The sequence below is a fragment of the Mastigoproctus giganteus genome, chromosome 3 (assembly GCF_048544385.1).
Source record: "Mastigoproctus giganteus isolate SK-2022 chromosome 3, ASM4854438v1, whole genome shotgun sequence".
NCBI lineage: Eukaryota > Metazoa > Arthropoda > Arachnida > Uropygi > Thelyphonidae > Mastigoproctus > Mastigoproctus giganteus.
In genome coordinates this window covers 185,460,489-185,477,312 of record NC_143577.1, presented here as the reverse complement: position 1 = coordinate 185,477,312, position 16,824 = coordinate 185,460,489, and the positions used below count along the sequence as shown (strand labels likewise).

General features: G+C 39.7%; 1 protein-coding gene across 1 annotated transcript in view; it reads right to left on the bottom strand.

The window, feature by feature from the left end:
- LOC150088464 (DNA mismatch repair protein Mlh3-like) overlaps positions 1-16,824 on the bottom strand; it is a 186,186-nt gene that overhangs the window by 146,124 nt on the left and 23,238 nt on the right. Inside the window, exon 2 of the mRNA XM_090370784.1 lies at positions 8,041-8,266. Coding sequence (XP_090226910.1) covers positions 8,041-8,086 — 46 coding nt within the window. The 5' untranslated portion in view covers positions 8,087-8,266. The remainder of the gene's footprint in view (positions 1-8,040; positions 8,267-16,824) is intronic.

The window sequence follows — 16,824 nt, the reverse complement described above, 5'->3', positions numbered from 1 at the left end:
TTTGGGGCCCCAGGTTCCTACACATGGCATGGTAGTCATGGGGAGTTTTGTTATGTCAGGTTTCTGTCAGGGTGCAGAATACTGCTATCCTAACAGTTTTTAAGTCATCATCTGGGCGTGGTGGGAAACTTGGGCAATTTTACTATTGATTATTGTTTAATTGTTGGGGGGCTAAAATTGCTCTGCGCATTTCGAAAACTTTCTGTGTGAAAGATGTAAAAGCTTTATAATTTTGCTCTTCTATGATGAAGAGATGTTCTTCTCCCCTGGGAAGGGGACCAATCTGTGCTATTAGCTCTGTTCTGGGGATGTCATATATTATACATTCATAGAGAATGTGTGCCCAGTCTTCACTTTCGCCACAGGTGCAGTTTGGGTCATCGGTCAGGCCTAAGGAGGTTAGTTTCGCCTTTAGGGAGCCGTGCCCTGTCAATATAAATGTTGTAAAAAGTCCAGGGGCATACCACTTAGGTGGCTTTGGGCTAACCATTGACACCAGTGGCAGAAACAGTGTGGTGACCAGACCTCTGGTTTCCTGCTCCCACTTTGTTTGCCATAGCTCGTGGAGCTTTGTGGCTATTCTTTTTCTTTCATCATTGAAGGTATTGGTTGTATCAAGGGCTATCCCCAGAAATTCTGTGGGTATGCCCTTTTTAAATCTATAATATAAGCCTCTTTTGGCTACTTCCATGTAAAGTGGGAGAGTTCCGGCCAGCAACTGTAGTGCAGGTGTGCTTACTGTGCGACATGCTCTGGTAATAGTGAGTAGTATTGTCCTTTGTATCGATTCTAATTTATTCCTATTTCTTACTATGGCCGAGCGGATGAACCACGCACCGGCTCCATAGGTGATAACAGGCAGGAACACTGCACGGTATATGATTGCCAAGGTCTTTCTTTTGAGTCCCCAGTCTGCTCGACTGATCCTGGCAATCATACCTGCATAATTTCGCACTTTCTTCGCCAAGTAGATCAAATGGGGGTAAAAAGTTAATTTTGAATCAAAGACCACTCCAAGATATTTTAGTTCTGTTACCATTTTTATAGTGATTGTGTTAATTTTGATTTGTGGACGTCTTCTCATGTCCAAATTACCTTTTAGAAGTATTTGTTTGATTTTTTCAGGCGATATTTTGAACATGTGCATTTGTGCCCACTCCCGCAGCTGCAAGAGAGCGGCATTTGATCTTTGCTCTACAACCACTCGTGAGTTGCCTTTTACAAGGAAAATCATGTCATCTGCAAAGGCCAGGCTTTCCACGGGGCCCAGATCCAAGGCCAGAAATTCATCCAGAACAATGTTCCAAAAGAAAGGGCCAAGGATTGATCCCTGCGGGCAGCCTTTATTCACAGGGCGTGTCACTTCCTGGAACCTTGTGCGTACTGAGACACTTCTGTCTGTAAGGTAGCTGTTTATTACCTTATAGAGGTTTTGTGGGGCATTTGCCTGGCGAAGTCTCCTAAGGACACTAGGCCACCACAGTGAGTCAAATGCCCCAGCAAAGTCAATGGAGATTGCCAGCATATATTTCTCCTCTGTGTTTTTAACTGTTGTCAGTAGGTGGTGCATGGCATCCTCCGTAGAATTGCCCTGCTTAAAACCATACTGATTGTTGGAATGCAAGCCTGCTTCTGTGTAATATTGAGCTAATCTGCTGTATATTAATCTTTCGTATATTTTCCCTAGTACAGGGAGTAGGGCTATTGGTCTATATGATTTGGGATCAGTAGGGAGTTTTTCAGGGTTTTTCAGGATTAACCTTAACACAGCTTGTTTCCATATTTTTGGGAATATACCTTCTGTCATACAGTTATTATATAGTGCTATTAATTTATCTGGTGCTATTTCTGCTAATTTTTTGATAATCTCAACCTCTAAGAGGTCAAAACCTGGGCATTTATTGTTTTTGGTTTTAGATAGTGCTATTTCTAAGTCTTGTATAGTGAACAGAGGTTCAATATTGGCATTGTCATATTCAGTGTTTTCTTTTATAATGTCGAGCTGGGTGGGGGAATGATTTCCAGTTTCAGTCTGAATGATACTGTCTAGGATGTTATTTACAGAATCCACCCAACACAGGGTTGGGCTTCCATCTGGTTTGACAGTAGTTTCTAAGACATCTCCTCTTGGCAGCTTGTTGGTCACTATTCTGTAGACAACTCCCCAAGGGTTATTGTTTCCAGTAGTTCCCACCAAGTGCTTCCAGCATTCCTTTTTCTTATCTCTTATGAGAGCTGTATACTGATTCCTGAGAGTTTTATAAGAATCTCTCAGTGCATCCACCTCATTCTCTGACCAAGATGTTCTGGCTCTTTGAAAATGTCTCCGTGTCTGGTGTACCCTACTTCTGAGTATAGTCAGTTCGGGGCACCACCAGGGAACTGTCTGCTGCCTCGGTTTTTTCCGTGGGATAGACAGGGTTGCTGTTTTTGTTAAAATGTTTGTCATAGTCAGTGCTTGCTCGTCCGGGCTACAGTTGCCTGATCTAGACCACTCATTTTCCTGTTTTTTCAGCTCAGCTGCTGTATGTTCTGCAAAAATCTGCCAGTTTGCCTTTTTAAGGTTATACCTTTTGATATCCAACAGAGAGTGTTGGGTTGTTTGTAATTGCCTGTTTAGTTTGAAGGAAATGGCTCTGTGATCTGATGTGGTCCAGGCTGGCTGGACACACCAGTCTGTGATTTTATAAGCTATTGAATTGGTGGCAAGAGTGATATCAATGTCACTCTCCCACATAGTACTGCTAAAAGTTGGGAGGTTATTCGGTTGGTTTAGCAATTGAAAGGGTGAGGTGGCTATATAGTCTGAAAGTATCTGGCCGTTGTGTGTGCCTGCTCTGTCTTCTGTACGGCTATGCCATAAGGCTGACCTGCAGTTGACATCAGCAAACACTATGATATTTGCAGTAGGTAGCAAGTTTGTGACTACTTGTAGGTATTCAATAGTTGGATTTATATCTTCACCTGGTCTGGAATATAGTGAAATAATGTAAAACTGTCCTACAGCACTGGTAATATGGGCACACACTCCCATTGGGGAGCAGAGGTGACCCACCTTTGTGACTGTAAGGTCAGTATTTTTAACTACTATTGCTGTGGAAGGGACACCTGAGGTGTATTCTATTATTTTATAGTCTCTTGGGTATCCCTGAACTCTACCCATATGTGCGTAGGGCTCCTGGAGTACCAAGATATCTATATTATTTTCTTCCAATTTGAGTTTGATCTGATCTACAACGGCTCTTGCTCTTTGAGCATTCAATTGGACAAGATTTAGAGCCCTAGTCACATTTATGTTTTCAATCTGGCCCATAGTTGGTCCTAGATTGTATAAGTTTTGCCATTTTTTTATAACTGGGGCATTTATCATCCCTGATACTATGTGTATAGTCAGTCAGCCGTGCTGCCTTGCAGGTAGCACATTTTGACTGCTGAGACTTATTTTTGCAATTTTTGTAATCGTGGCCAGTGACTGCACAGTGACTACAGACAGGTTCTTTCTGAGTGCAGTCTCTAGCAATGTGACCATATTTATGGCAGTTAAAGCAACTTTGGATAGGGAAATGTTCTCTAAATGTATGACTGGTCCAGTCAGCATAGATTCTCTGTTGTCCCTGCAATACCTTCCAAATTTTTGGTGTAATTTCTGCAATTATGTTGAGTTGTCCATTCCTTTTGTTTTTTGTTGCTCTTTTCAGCAGGAATTCAGCAGCAAATTCATCTATTGTCATTTCATTGTTAAAGTTTTTGAAGTAGATATCCATCATGAATTCTTTTTCTATTACTGACACAGGTACATCAAAGATTATAATATTAGGGTTTTTCCCTTTTGGTTTTTCAGGGAGCAAGCCCAGTTTTTCAATTTCAGGATGGTTTTCTATTTTTCTTAGATCTTCTTTGCTTGCTACCTCGATCAGGACTCCATTATTCCTGATTTTCCGCATGTTGTTTATCTTTATTTCTCTCAGATGAGGCCTCAGCTTTGTTACCACTGTGTCCTTAACTGCCTCACTGGTTTTATGGGTAGAGTCACTTTTTGCTTTCAGAATAACAATGTTGCTTTCCTTGTTTATATTAGGTTGCTTAGTAGCTATTTGTTTTGCTTTAGTTATGTCCTGTTTGCTATTAACCTTTGCACATTGGGCATAGGTTAGTGTGTTCATTGTTTTATAGTTGTTCTCCTCAGTTGTAACCTCTAATTTTGATTTTAACACTTGGTTCTCTGTGTTTAATTCAATCAGGCGCTGCTCAAGCAGTGACCAACAGTTCACTATCTGCAGCCTAATTGCAGAAGTAATCCTGTTGGTTTGCTTGTGCATATATTCTTCTAGATACACTCTGGTTTCCTTTGCCTGTTTGATAGGGTCAGTCAAATTTGTTAGGTAGTCTAGTTTTAGTTCTTCTTCTGTCTTTTGTTGCATCTCTGGAATTTCTATAGTTTCTTGATTTTTTCCTTTCCTGCCCTTCTTAATACTGAGGGCGCCAGGAGGCCAGCTATCCAGTTCATTACCATTTTCCTCATTAACAGGGACTTTCTCCCTGAGCACTCTAGCTTCATTTTCAGAGGAGTCTTTTAGGTCATTGTCCAGAATTTTGTCATTATTTGATTTTTCAGCCATAATTTCTGCATTAAATTCACTTTTAGCAATTTTCTGACGTTTTAAGTAGTGGTTTGAGGTACTTATTTCCAGTGTAGGCCCACTAGAAATCAGAAATCGCGATATTCAGGTTTTGGCGGGAAACGCCTGTAGACAAAGAAAACTATTTTATAAGCTAAGTATAAGTTAATTCTGTCAGGAGTATTATATTTTCCATACAAAATAACCTTATCACAAGCCGTTTCAAGTATAATATATTCAAATTTCTCGACTTTTGAGACGTATTCAAATCAGTGGCTATGCCAGTGGGCCAGCGATCGCGCTGGACAAAATCACTCTCAAAAGAGCAAAAATAGGCAAATACAATCACAAAAACTATTCTTGCCCGACTTAATTTACTTACCTTCATCTGTGATACTCTTCAAACCTGAAAAATCCATGTTCTAATACTTGCCTAAATCGAAGATCGCGCAATATCGTCGTCCGCCGTTTACATCAAGTGGAGCTTCATGAAGATGTGTCCGTACACTTCCGCGACCACAGCGACACTGCGGTACTACATTGACAGTGGTAGAGAATGAAAAGGACCTGCGGTACTACATTGACAGTGGTAGAGAATGAAAAGGACCTGGGGTAATTGTGCAGGCAGATATGAAGTTCTCTGAGCAGTGCAGACATGCAGCAAGAGTAGCCGATGATGTCTTGTCAATGATATACAGGAATTTTTCTAGCAGGGATAAGGAGGTGATTATCCCCTTGTATAAGGCAATGGTCAGGGAACACCTTGAGTACTGTATACAGGTCAGGAGGCCTCATTTCAAGAAGGATGTCGAGCTGCTGGAACGAGTACAGAGAAGGGCAACAAAGGGTTGCTCTTACGAAGAAAGGCTTAAGTTTTGCAAATTACAGTGTCTGGAGACTAAGCACCGGCAAGATGATGTGATAGAGGTGTATAAAGCCTTGAATGTTTTGAGCATGCTCAATGCCGATGGGATTCTTCCTCTTGCTCAGAATAATCACCTGAGAGGGTATAAATTAAAATTGAGGAAAGACAGATGTAGGGAAATTTTCCTTTAGCCGGCGGGTAGTTGGTTGGTGGAACAGACTTCCATCCCTTGTTGTGGAAGTTGATAGCCTAAATAAATTTAAGGCTCAGGTGGACAGGTATTTCGAACGAACGGAGGGGTGAAATGGGAGTGTTTTTTTTTTTTTTTTTTGGCTGATGCTGCATCAGTTTGCTTTCTTGCATCATATGCCTCTACTAATGCTAATGCTAACTCCTCATGTGTGAATGTAAATGCAAAATACTCATTCAGTTTGTTAGCTACCTGAACAGGATCATCAACAGTTGAACCATCAATATCAAGTGTACCAATCTGATTCATCCCCTTCCTTGTAGAGTTTACATAAGAAAGAACTCTCTGCTGTTTTTCTTTGTAACCAAATATTTCTCGTAATCTGCCTTTGCCCGCCTAACCTCCTTTGTAACTTGATTACAGACCAGCTTATATCTACCATAGGCTTCCATGTCACCTATTAATTTATATGTATCCTATGCATTTTTCTTCACTGCCACTTGTCTCATTAGTTCATCTAACATCTGTTTAGGCCTAAACCTTGAACAATATTTCTTAGTTACATGAAAAGCCTAGTAGCTTCCAAGATTAATTCTTTGAATGCTTTCCATTTTGAATTTGTTGTTGGTAACATCATCAGTTGGTCCCACTGTATAGAATTTAAATAATGTCTCAGACCACCATAGTCACCTTTACGAAAGCAAAAACCCTTCCCTTTACCTCTGATGGTAGTTACCTCTTTGAGTAAATCCCACTTCAGCACTGTGATCACTGTCACCTAGTGGTTCCTTTATCTGCAGATTCTTAATGCATGAAGAATCACTACTGATAATCAGATCAAGAGTATTATTCCCTCTAGTTGCCATTTGAACATGCTGCTGTAGAAAATAATCATCCAATAAATCCACAAAAGCCTTGCTAGTGTGTGAGTGATCAACCCACAAATTCCAGTTAATATCCAGGAAATTAAAATCCCACATTATTGGCCCACTCTATTTCCCTATTCAGATTTTTATTATATTCATCAGAGTCATTAGGCCTATTACATACTCCTACTCTCAATTTTGATTTCCCAGTACTTACATCACACCAAACTGAGTCGATACTGCACTGTCCAGCGATGTCGACTGGCTGTACCTCTTTGGATTTTATGTGTTTATTAACTAATAGCATAACCCCCTCCTCCTTTCCTATCCTGTCTATCCTTCCTCTATACATTGTACTCCTCAAATTCCGGTTCTGCATTCCTAATATGTGTGACAACACGTCTCTGATATCCCCAAATATCTGCCTTCAATGTTTTGATCAACACCTCAAATTCAACAAATTTATTTACCAAACTCCTAGCATTGGTGTACATGTAAGTATACATGCACCTGTTCCTATTCTTGGCTAACACAGCACATGTATTTACTTGTTCTGCAATGGCTCTCAGCAGTCTCTGAAATCCCCCCGCACCTTGTTTTCGAGGCTGCTGTTCGTTCCAATAGAAGCAGTGCAAGAATCACTTTCACTTCTGCCAGCAGCTACTGTTAATCTATTATTCTGTGTATCCTCCCAAGCTAGCAGTTTTCTGACCCACCTAATATTGCCTCAACAGCATCAGCAAATATTCCTGCACCCTTTATTTAAGTGTATCCCATCCCTGTAGAAGAAATCTCTCCTGTTAACAAGCACAGACCAGGCTGAGAAAAATTTTACCCCTTGAGTCTTGCACAATCTCTCCAGGGCCTAACTGATCGACAAGGCTCTCATCATATACTCCCTCCTATTGTGTCTGCGCAGAATTGCAGACACTTTCAAATTCAACCCTAACTCATAGGTTTTTTTCAACACTGACTTGTACTTATTAAAATAAAAGTTTTATTTCAGGTGTAGTGAAATACTGTCTATAAAGGAAGGAAAAATGGCTGTTGCCTACATCAAATCTGTGAACCTGGCAACCTACATGATTGTTAGATTTTGCACCATTAGTGAACATTGTGTATTTACAGGAATTTAAATATGGGCAGCATGCAGTTATTGGAAACTATGGGATGGGAAACTATTAAAGAAGCAAACTATTTTATTGGGAAGGAGAGTATCATGCGTCACACAATGTCTGCTAGTATTTCCACTTAGAAACATTCCCATAAAGTGATTTTTCAGACCCTTTTCATTATGACAAAATGTGAAGTTCAACACTCGATAAAAATTTCATTATTTTATTAGTTAAAATAATGAAATTTATTTATAAGTTAATTTTAATCATGCCTAACATAGCTTCTTAAACTATAAACTGATTTTTTTTGTAATTCATTTTAAAAAGTATTGTGGGACCATTTTGTTTGTCATTTTTTCAACATATATGTATATAAAACAGTTACCTTTCACCCACAAATTCCAGCTCTTCTGGCAATATACCTGTTCCATTGTCAACTACTTGTATCTTATAGTATGGAAGATCTAGTCTAACAGCAATGCAGGTAGCACCAGCATCCACTGCATTCAGAGTCAGTTCTTCCACACAGTGGGCAACACTAGTAATTGCAACACCAGAACGTATATGAGATATCACCTCAGATGGAAGGGGTTGCACTTTCATAGTGTCATCTACAGACAGAAATAAAAGTTAAAAGAAATTAGAAATTAGGTATTAGATGGAATTAATATTTCAAAATGTTTATATACATATATATATGCTTTCTAATTTTAATAAAATTTACACTTTATTTTCATCTGAAATTAAAGTGAAGGCATTTTACAATTTAGAATTACTATTGGCATCATATTTTTAATTTACAACTCATAAAATTAAAAACATATCGAAGAAGTAGACTTCTGTAGCTGCTGCAAACCGATAAGTTTTCATTGAAATTTTATCATATTTTTGATTAGTTAGCACAGTGGTTTTCAAACGGGCTACTGAGGAATCTTAAGGTGCTGCAACAACATTCCAGGGGTGCCACGTAATTTGGGTTTAAGTTACTTAAACTTATTATTATTTTTTAAAATTTATGTTTATTTCATTATAAAAAGGTGTACAGTATCGTTTTAATTTTGTGGTAATCTATAATTGATGTTTACTTAGTATATACAGGGTGATTCACTACCAGTGCAACAAACTTGCAGGAGGTGTAGGGGGCACAAAGACGAATCGGAATCACATAGCATTGCAGGGTCCAAAATGCCTTCGTCATGCGATAGAGGACGTTGAACGCGAGGTCGCGTGAACAGCGATCCCGCTGGAAGTCAGCATTTGCGAACCGTTTCTGTTGAAGAAACCAAGTAGCAAAAGTCCTCTGGAGTGGATAATCCGCAGGCTCCAATGATTGGACGCGTTGCAGATGGTATGAACTCATTTGGTTTGTTGACAGTATCCTCCATACAGTGGATTGGGAAATACCCAATCGTTGGCCTATCGCTCGAGTACTTGTACTCGGATTGCCTTCTGCAAGACATAGGACATTCTCCTCATTGTCTGGCATCCTAGTCGTTCGCTCTCAATACACGTGCGAAAATCGTATAATGAGGAGCACGCCTGTGCGGGAAACGTTCATGGTACAAGCACAGAGTGGCATGCCCATTACAGTCCGCAGCTCCATACGCGAGGTGCATGTCGGCCAGTTCAACGTTTGAATACTCGTCCATCCTACTGCCTCGGGAACCGGTTCGCAAATGCTGACTTCCAGCGGGATCGCTGTTCATGCGACCTCTCGTTCAACGTCCTCTACCGTACGACGAAGGCATTTCGGACCCTGCAATACTATGTAATTCCGATTCGTCTTTGTGCCCCCTACACCTCCTGCAAGTTTGTCGCACTGGTAGTGAATCACCCTGTGTATATATATATATATATATATACACAGAAAGAATCTGATCTAACAGGCAGAAAATTGAGTAGGGGTGCCCCAAAATAAAATAAATGACTTAGGGATGCCATTATTAAAAAAAAAGGTTGAAATCACTGAGTTAGCATATTAATTTGTGTTTTACAAATAGATAAAATAGGCTTAGTGGTGTATGTTATCTTATTTTTTAAATTTAGCTAGTGATTTTGTAAGATACAACCCGCTATTCCTGCCACTGTCGTAGTGTGTTTTTGGTGGAATATTGTAGTGTAACCAGTAGGTCAGAAGAACAGTAAGGTTTAAATTGTAATAAATAAGTATTTTGAAGGGTTTAATAACCTTTTGGGCATACATCTGTTGTATTTTTTGATTAGTCAAACATATTAATTTGTGTTCTACAAATAGATTAAACAGACTTAGAAGTGTTCATTAGAGTATTTTTTTAAATTTAACTAGTGACTTTGAAAGTTACAACTCGCTACTCTTATCGCTAAGATATTCCAGCCAAACTACCAATACTATCGTATTGGTAGTTTGGCTGGAATATCTTAGCGTAATCAGTAGCGTAGAAGAATTATAGGGTTTTAATTGTAATAAATAAGTATTTTGAATGTTTTAATCACTTTTTAGGAATATATCTTTTGTACTTAGCTAAGGATATAACTAATTTAGCATTGTGATTGTTATTGTATAGCATAACTTGAAAACGTATATCTCGAATTTGATAGCTAAGGTATAAAACTATATAGCAGAGTACATATTACTGCATTAGCTAAGTATAGTATTGTATAGTCAAGTGTAGAATAGTAAATTAATCAATTAAATTTTTTAACCTTATTAATTTTTATTGTTAATTAATTAAATCATTTACACGTAAATCATGCCCCAGACTAGAGCAGCAAAGCAATGTGCACAAAGTAGCAGGAGTGCAGTGACTCGGGCTGAGAATTGATCACAGCCTAAAGAAATATGCAACTTGTGAAATGTTTGGGATTTACTTCAGGTTGTAACTACCATCAAGGGTAAAGGAAAGGGCTTTTGCTTTCGTAAAGGTGACTACAGTGGTCTCAGAAAGTTTTTATATTCTATACAGTGGAATCAACTGAGAATGTTACCTACGGAGAAATGGGAAGCCTTCAGGGACTTCATTTTGGAGGCTATTAAACTTTTCATACCAACTAAGAAATACTGTTCAAGGTTTTGGCCTAAATGGATATCAATGCATTGAAATTATTAGGCGACACAGAAGCCTATGATAGATATATGTTGGTCTGTAACCAAGTCACAAAGCAGGTTAGGCAGACAAAGGCAGATTATGAGAAATCTTTGGCAAAGAATGCAAAGAAACACAGAGAGTTCTTTACTTATGTAAACTAGAAGGGAATGAATCAGATTGGTACACTTGATATCGATGGTTCAACTGTTGATGATCCTGTTTAGGCAGCTAACAAACTAAATGAGTATTTTGCATCTACATTCACACATGAGGAGTTATTCAGGGAGGGGAATGCCAGAGGTGAATTAAACTCTGGCAGTGAGCCAGATGGTTTTGAAATAACTGAGAGCACAGGGGAGGCCAAATTGCTGAAGATAAACATAAGGCACCTGAGGTGGATGGGATCTATTCAATTATATTAAAGGAGGCAGCAAAGGAAGTAAGCAAACCCTTAGCCATAATTATGAGAGCTTGCTTGGAATCGGGGGAGGTCCCCATGGACTGGAGATGTGCAAATGTGTCCCCAATTCACAAAGGGGGGATCAAAGGGTGACACGGGTAATTACAGACCTGTTAGTATAACTTCTGTTCCAGGGAAAATAATGGAGTCTGGTTAAGGAAGCGATGCAGGATCATCTAGACAAGACTGCAGTTATAGTTCAGGCACAGCATGGGTTTGTTAAGGGGAAGTCTTGTCTGACAAGTTTGAATAGATACTATGATGTGGTCACAAAGGAACTGGATGCAAAGAATAATTTATATACTTCGATTTTAGGAAAGCTTTTGATACTGTGGCACATGGAAGACTACTGTACAAATTGGAGCAGTATGGCATTAAGGGCAAGTCCTACAATGGATAAAGCATGGCTGAGTGGGAGAAGACAGAGAGCAGTTATCAAGGGACACTGCTCCTCGTGGACTAATGTTATTAGTGGTGTCATCCAAGTTTCAATGTTGGGCCCATTGTTGTTTTCTGTATATATCAATGACATTGATGACAGTATATCTCAGTTACTGTCTATGTTTGCAGATGATACGAAGGGTGGCAAGGTTGTTAATGACAGTAATGATAGTGTGCTACTGCAGCAGGATCTGGAAAAGTTAAGCAGATGGGCTGAGAAGTGGCAACTGAAGTTTAACATTCACAAATGTAAAGTACTGCATATCGGTAGCAGTAGCCCAAAAGTAACGTATCAAATGGGTGGTACTAAACTCAGGGTAGTGGAGAATGAAAAGGACCTGGGAGTAATTGTGCAGGCAGATATGAAGTTTTCTGAGCCGTGCAAAAAGGCTGCAAAAGTAGCTCATGGTATCTTGTCAATGATATACAGGAATTCTGCTAGCAAGGATAAGGGGGTAATTGTCCCCTTGTATAAGGTAATGGTCAGGCCACACCTTGAGTACTGTATACAGGTCTGGAGGGCTCATTTTAGGAAAAATGTAGAGCTGCTGGAATGAGTACAGAGAAAGGCAAAGAGATTGGTGAGTGAAACAAAGGGTTGGTGCAGGACTTATGCCAAGAATGGCATAAGTCCTGCAAATTGCAGCTTCTGGAGACTGGTCATCTGTGAAGTGATCTAACTGAGGTGTATAAGGCCTTGCATGGACTGAGCAAGCTCAATGCTAATGGGGTTCTTCTTGCTCAGATTACCCACCTAATGGAGCATAAATTAAAATTGAGGAAAAACAGGTAGATGTGCAGAAGTTTGGCTTTAGCTAGTGGGTGGTCGATTGCTGGAACAAACTTCCATCTGTTGTTGTAGAAGGTAAGAGCTTAAATGGATTTAAGGCAGAACTAGACAAACATTTGGAGTGAATGGATGGGTGAAATGGAAGGGTGTTTTTTTTTTTTTTTGGCTGATGCTATATAAACTTGCTTTCTTGCATCATATGCCCTATTAATGCTTTTTTTTTTTTTTTTAATGAAAACCCAAAACACGAGAGGTATTAGAACTTACAGTACTTACTACCATATATGGGTTGGAGGCTGAGAAAACAAAAGGAGATATTTGTTGACATGAGACTTGAACTTCTGTAGACTGTAATTTTCAGGAAATATGAAGGAAGATTGTTCCAGAAAATGGCAGTTGAATGAATAAACGAGGAAGATGAAAAGTTGGTTCTGTGAGTTTGAAGTTGCACAGTAAATGGATGTTGGCTGGTGGTGGGCACATGTTAGGCCTGTTTTGAAAGAGAGAGTGGGAATTATAGAAGCCAATTCAGAAGAACAGTGCCCATGGAAGTATCTGTAGAAAAGGCATCCAGCAGACACAGTACGTCTGTGAGACAGAGAGTGGAGAGACTGTTAGAGATGAGTCATTAATTAACCTAACTGCCCTCTTCTGAATGGAATCTAGAAGCCTGAGAGAGGCTTTATGGCCACAATCTGGGAACAATATTCCATGGTAGGGCAGATTTGCGATTTGTACAGAGTGAACAGCTGTTTGGAAGAAAAGTAACGCCAAGAGAAAAAGAGAAAACCAAGTTTTTTAGATGCAGAGGAATCAATATTTGTAATGTGCTTGTGCCAAGAGAGAGAGAGATTAGAAGTCAGGATAATCCCCAAAAGAGATATATCATCTTGCCTAGAAATCAGTGTCACCAAAGATAAGAAGGAGCAAAAGAATCCTTTTTGCAAGATATAAGACAGGACTGAGTTTTAGAAGGATTGAAATCAACTAAGTTGTCTTTGCCCCACTGGAGATCGTCATTTAAGGAATTGGTAGTGGATATTCAGGAAGTTGAAGCTGATCGAGCAGGGCGAGGTTTCTCAAACTGGAAGGTGGAATGCAATGTACTATCATCAGCAAAACTATGGATAGAATTTCCGGTCAATCGAAGAAGGTCATTAATATACAAGAGAAAAGAGTGGGTGAAAGAACTGAACTTTGGGGGACACCAGCATTAGTGGAGAAGTTAGAAGACAGAGAGCCATCTACCATCACCCTCAGTGAGCAAATCAGAAATAAAACTGGATAACCAATTATAAAAAACAGTTGGCAAACCATAAGATGGAAGCTTGTTTAGAAGACCTTTATGCCAAACATGATCAAAAGCCTTCAAGATGTCAAGAGCAACTGCTTGTGTTTCAACAAGCTTTTCCATTGAATTTTTCCATAAATGGGTAACATGGGCCAGAATATCACCAGTGGATCTACACTGATGGAATCCATACTGGCGATTGCTGATCAAACGGAAGGTTTCTAGATAGTTTACGAGTTGGCGGTTAATTGATTTCTCCATTACTTTAGAAAGAGTAGAAGTAACTGCAACAGGACAATAACTGGACGGGAGGGAATTGTCACCCTTTTTAGAAACTGGCTGGATATGAGCAAATTTCCAAGCAGAAGGAAAAACACCTTTGGAATAAAAAAGTGAAAAAAGGCAATAAAGAACAGGAGTAAATATCAGGAGCACAGGTTTTGAGAACAAGTGGAGAAATACCATCTGTACCTGGAGCTTTCTTAGCATGAAGATTCGTCATAATCCTGACATCTTTTTGATGGAAAGCCACAGGAGGCATTGAATGGAGCATGCTAGGAATGGTGGGAGATGTTTAACCAAGATCATTAATGCACGAGTTGGAAGAAAAATGGGATGCTATCAGTTCAGCTTTATCCTTAACTGAAGTGACAATAGAACAATCTGGTTTTGACAGAGGTGGGAGCAGAGATGGGCAAAAAGTTGCGGCCAATAGCTTTGGCAAGAGACCAGAATGCTCGACTACCATTAGGGCAAGAAACAAGTTTTCTACTCTTAGCTTGTTCAAACTCTAGTTTGGACTGATTAATAACTGCTTTACAATTGTTGCGAGCTTTGGTATAGGCAGAAAATGAAAGTGAAGAGTTGAAAACAAGCCAATTACGATATGCAACATTCTTCTCTTGAACAGCCTTAGCACGTTTATTGGAAAACCAAGGTTTAGATAAAGGACGAGATTTTAAAGTGGAGTGTGGAATAAAGGATTCCATTCCTACATGAATAATTTCACTGACACCATCTGAGCAAATGTTGTCATCAGAAGTTTTGAAACAGTAATCCAGCCACGGAAAAGAAGAAAATAAATCTTGCAGGGTTATCCCATTTTTCATTCTTGTAATGCCAAACAACATGAGGTTAGGAATAGCTATGAGATAAAGGCTCCATTGGAGAAGAGACAATCACCAAGTTGTGATATCAGGTGCCTAAAGGACCACTCACTTCAACCATGTACTTAGAAGAATTGTTTTTGAGAAAAAGATCAAGCATGTTGGCTGTATGGTTAGGATTGTCCGGTATTCTGGTAGGTAAATGAACAATGTGTGTGAGGTCATTAGTAATTGCAAAAGCCTCAGCATCTCGACCAGCTGGGTCTGTGTGACTAGAAAGTGGAAGCCAGCTAGAGTTGTGAACATTAAAATCACCAAGGAAAATTACCTCACTGTTAGGAAATTTGGACTGTAGAAAGTCAAGTTGCAGGTAGAAGAAGTCAAAGAGTTCCAAGTGATTAGTGGAGTTGGGAGAACGGTAGAGACAACAGATGAATTTGACACAATGAGGTAGAGAGATTTTAAGCCAGAGAAGATCGAAAACAGGAGATTCCAAATTACCAAGTCTCTGACAGGGAATATCAGAATGGACATATGCACGAGTACCACCTTTGAAGCGAAAGGAATCATATAGTAAATAATTTGGGCAACTGAGATGAGCAGTGGTTGAATCAACTGATAACTGAGGTTCTGTCATAAAAAGTACATGGGGTTTGGCAGACTGTAAGTGGAAATGGACATCACTGAGATTAGAACTGAGACCATGTATATTTATGAAATGAACTAGGAAATGTTTGGGAGGTTTACATCTTTTCACAGAAAAGTTTGCTCCATTAGTTTGACAATTCATGGTGTATTCAATAGTAAGAAAATGTTGTGGGGGGGGGGACATGCTATATGAAGTTTTGTTTGTTTTTTTTGGTTTTTTTAGGAGCATTAGCAACTAAGACCATATTGCTCCAGGATATGCGGTGGTCATTCCCTGACCTTTCCGCATCCTCCGTATTTGGTGGTGACGGGTTCGAACCCCGGTCTAATCAAGAAGCGTGTGCTACGCACTGCTGCTTCTTCCCACCTGGCTATGGAGGCGCCGCTATATGAAGTAATGAAATTTTTGTATATAGCATACACATGGTAAGAATATACCCAGATCATTGACATAACATGGCCTCGACAATATCTCCCCCGCATACACACTACTCAGACTCCCTGGCAGAGTAGAGTTAGCAAGGCTATACACAGCTGATCTGGAAGCCTCCTAGAGAGTTACCAATAGGTTCGGTCCAGTGTACTAACTAGCTACCGTCCTGTGAACGCCGTTTTAGAGCTGTACCCTCAAAAGGAAAAGAAGTTTGAATCTCGCCGTGGTGTTCATCATAACCTCAAAAGACATCAATCGTACTGCAAGATGGAAGAGATGGGGGACGGCTCACTGGAACTTAGCTCTGGAGACTAAATATGGGTTCCACCACTTCAAGCCTCCAATAAGCAAAGTGGTGGTATTGCACCGGTTGATGAGAGTCATATACAACCTAGTACTGCCTGGTAACAGAGGGGCGGCATTACTCCATGTGGTGTGATTGCCACACCTAAACCCCTGATTATGTTGGTTCACACCTGGGTGGTCACCCACAGTGTACATGCACATGGGGTTTACACCAAGGATTACTAACAGTCCCACCATTGTGAAGGTGCAAGCAGAGGATTTGGCTGTTACAAACTGTACGGACTTTGCCGAAATTGGGTCCACTTGACTTGAGTGTCATCCGAATATCAGTTCCATCAGCGTTTTAGACTCCCAGGTAGCAAACACAGCTTGTCTGGCATATCTGAGAGAATGTGTACGGCAGCCTCAAGGATGCTAATATAAACTTTAAAAACATGTAAAAACTACAATAACAATGAAATTTGTAAATTTACCACTTTAAATTTCTAATTAACTTAAAAAATATGCTGTTTTTTAAATTATGTTCCTATATCCAAATAAGCAAAACCAACCAATACATAATTCATATAAAAGCAATGCAATAGAATATTAACCTCTGCTGGGAGCACAGAATCACAGCAATGTTGTAC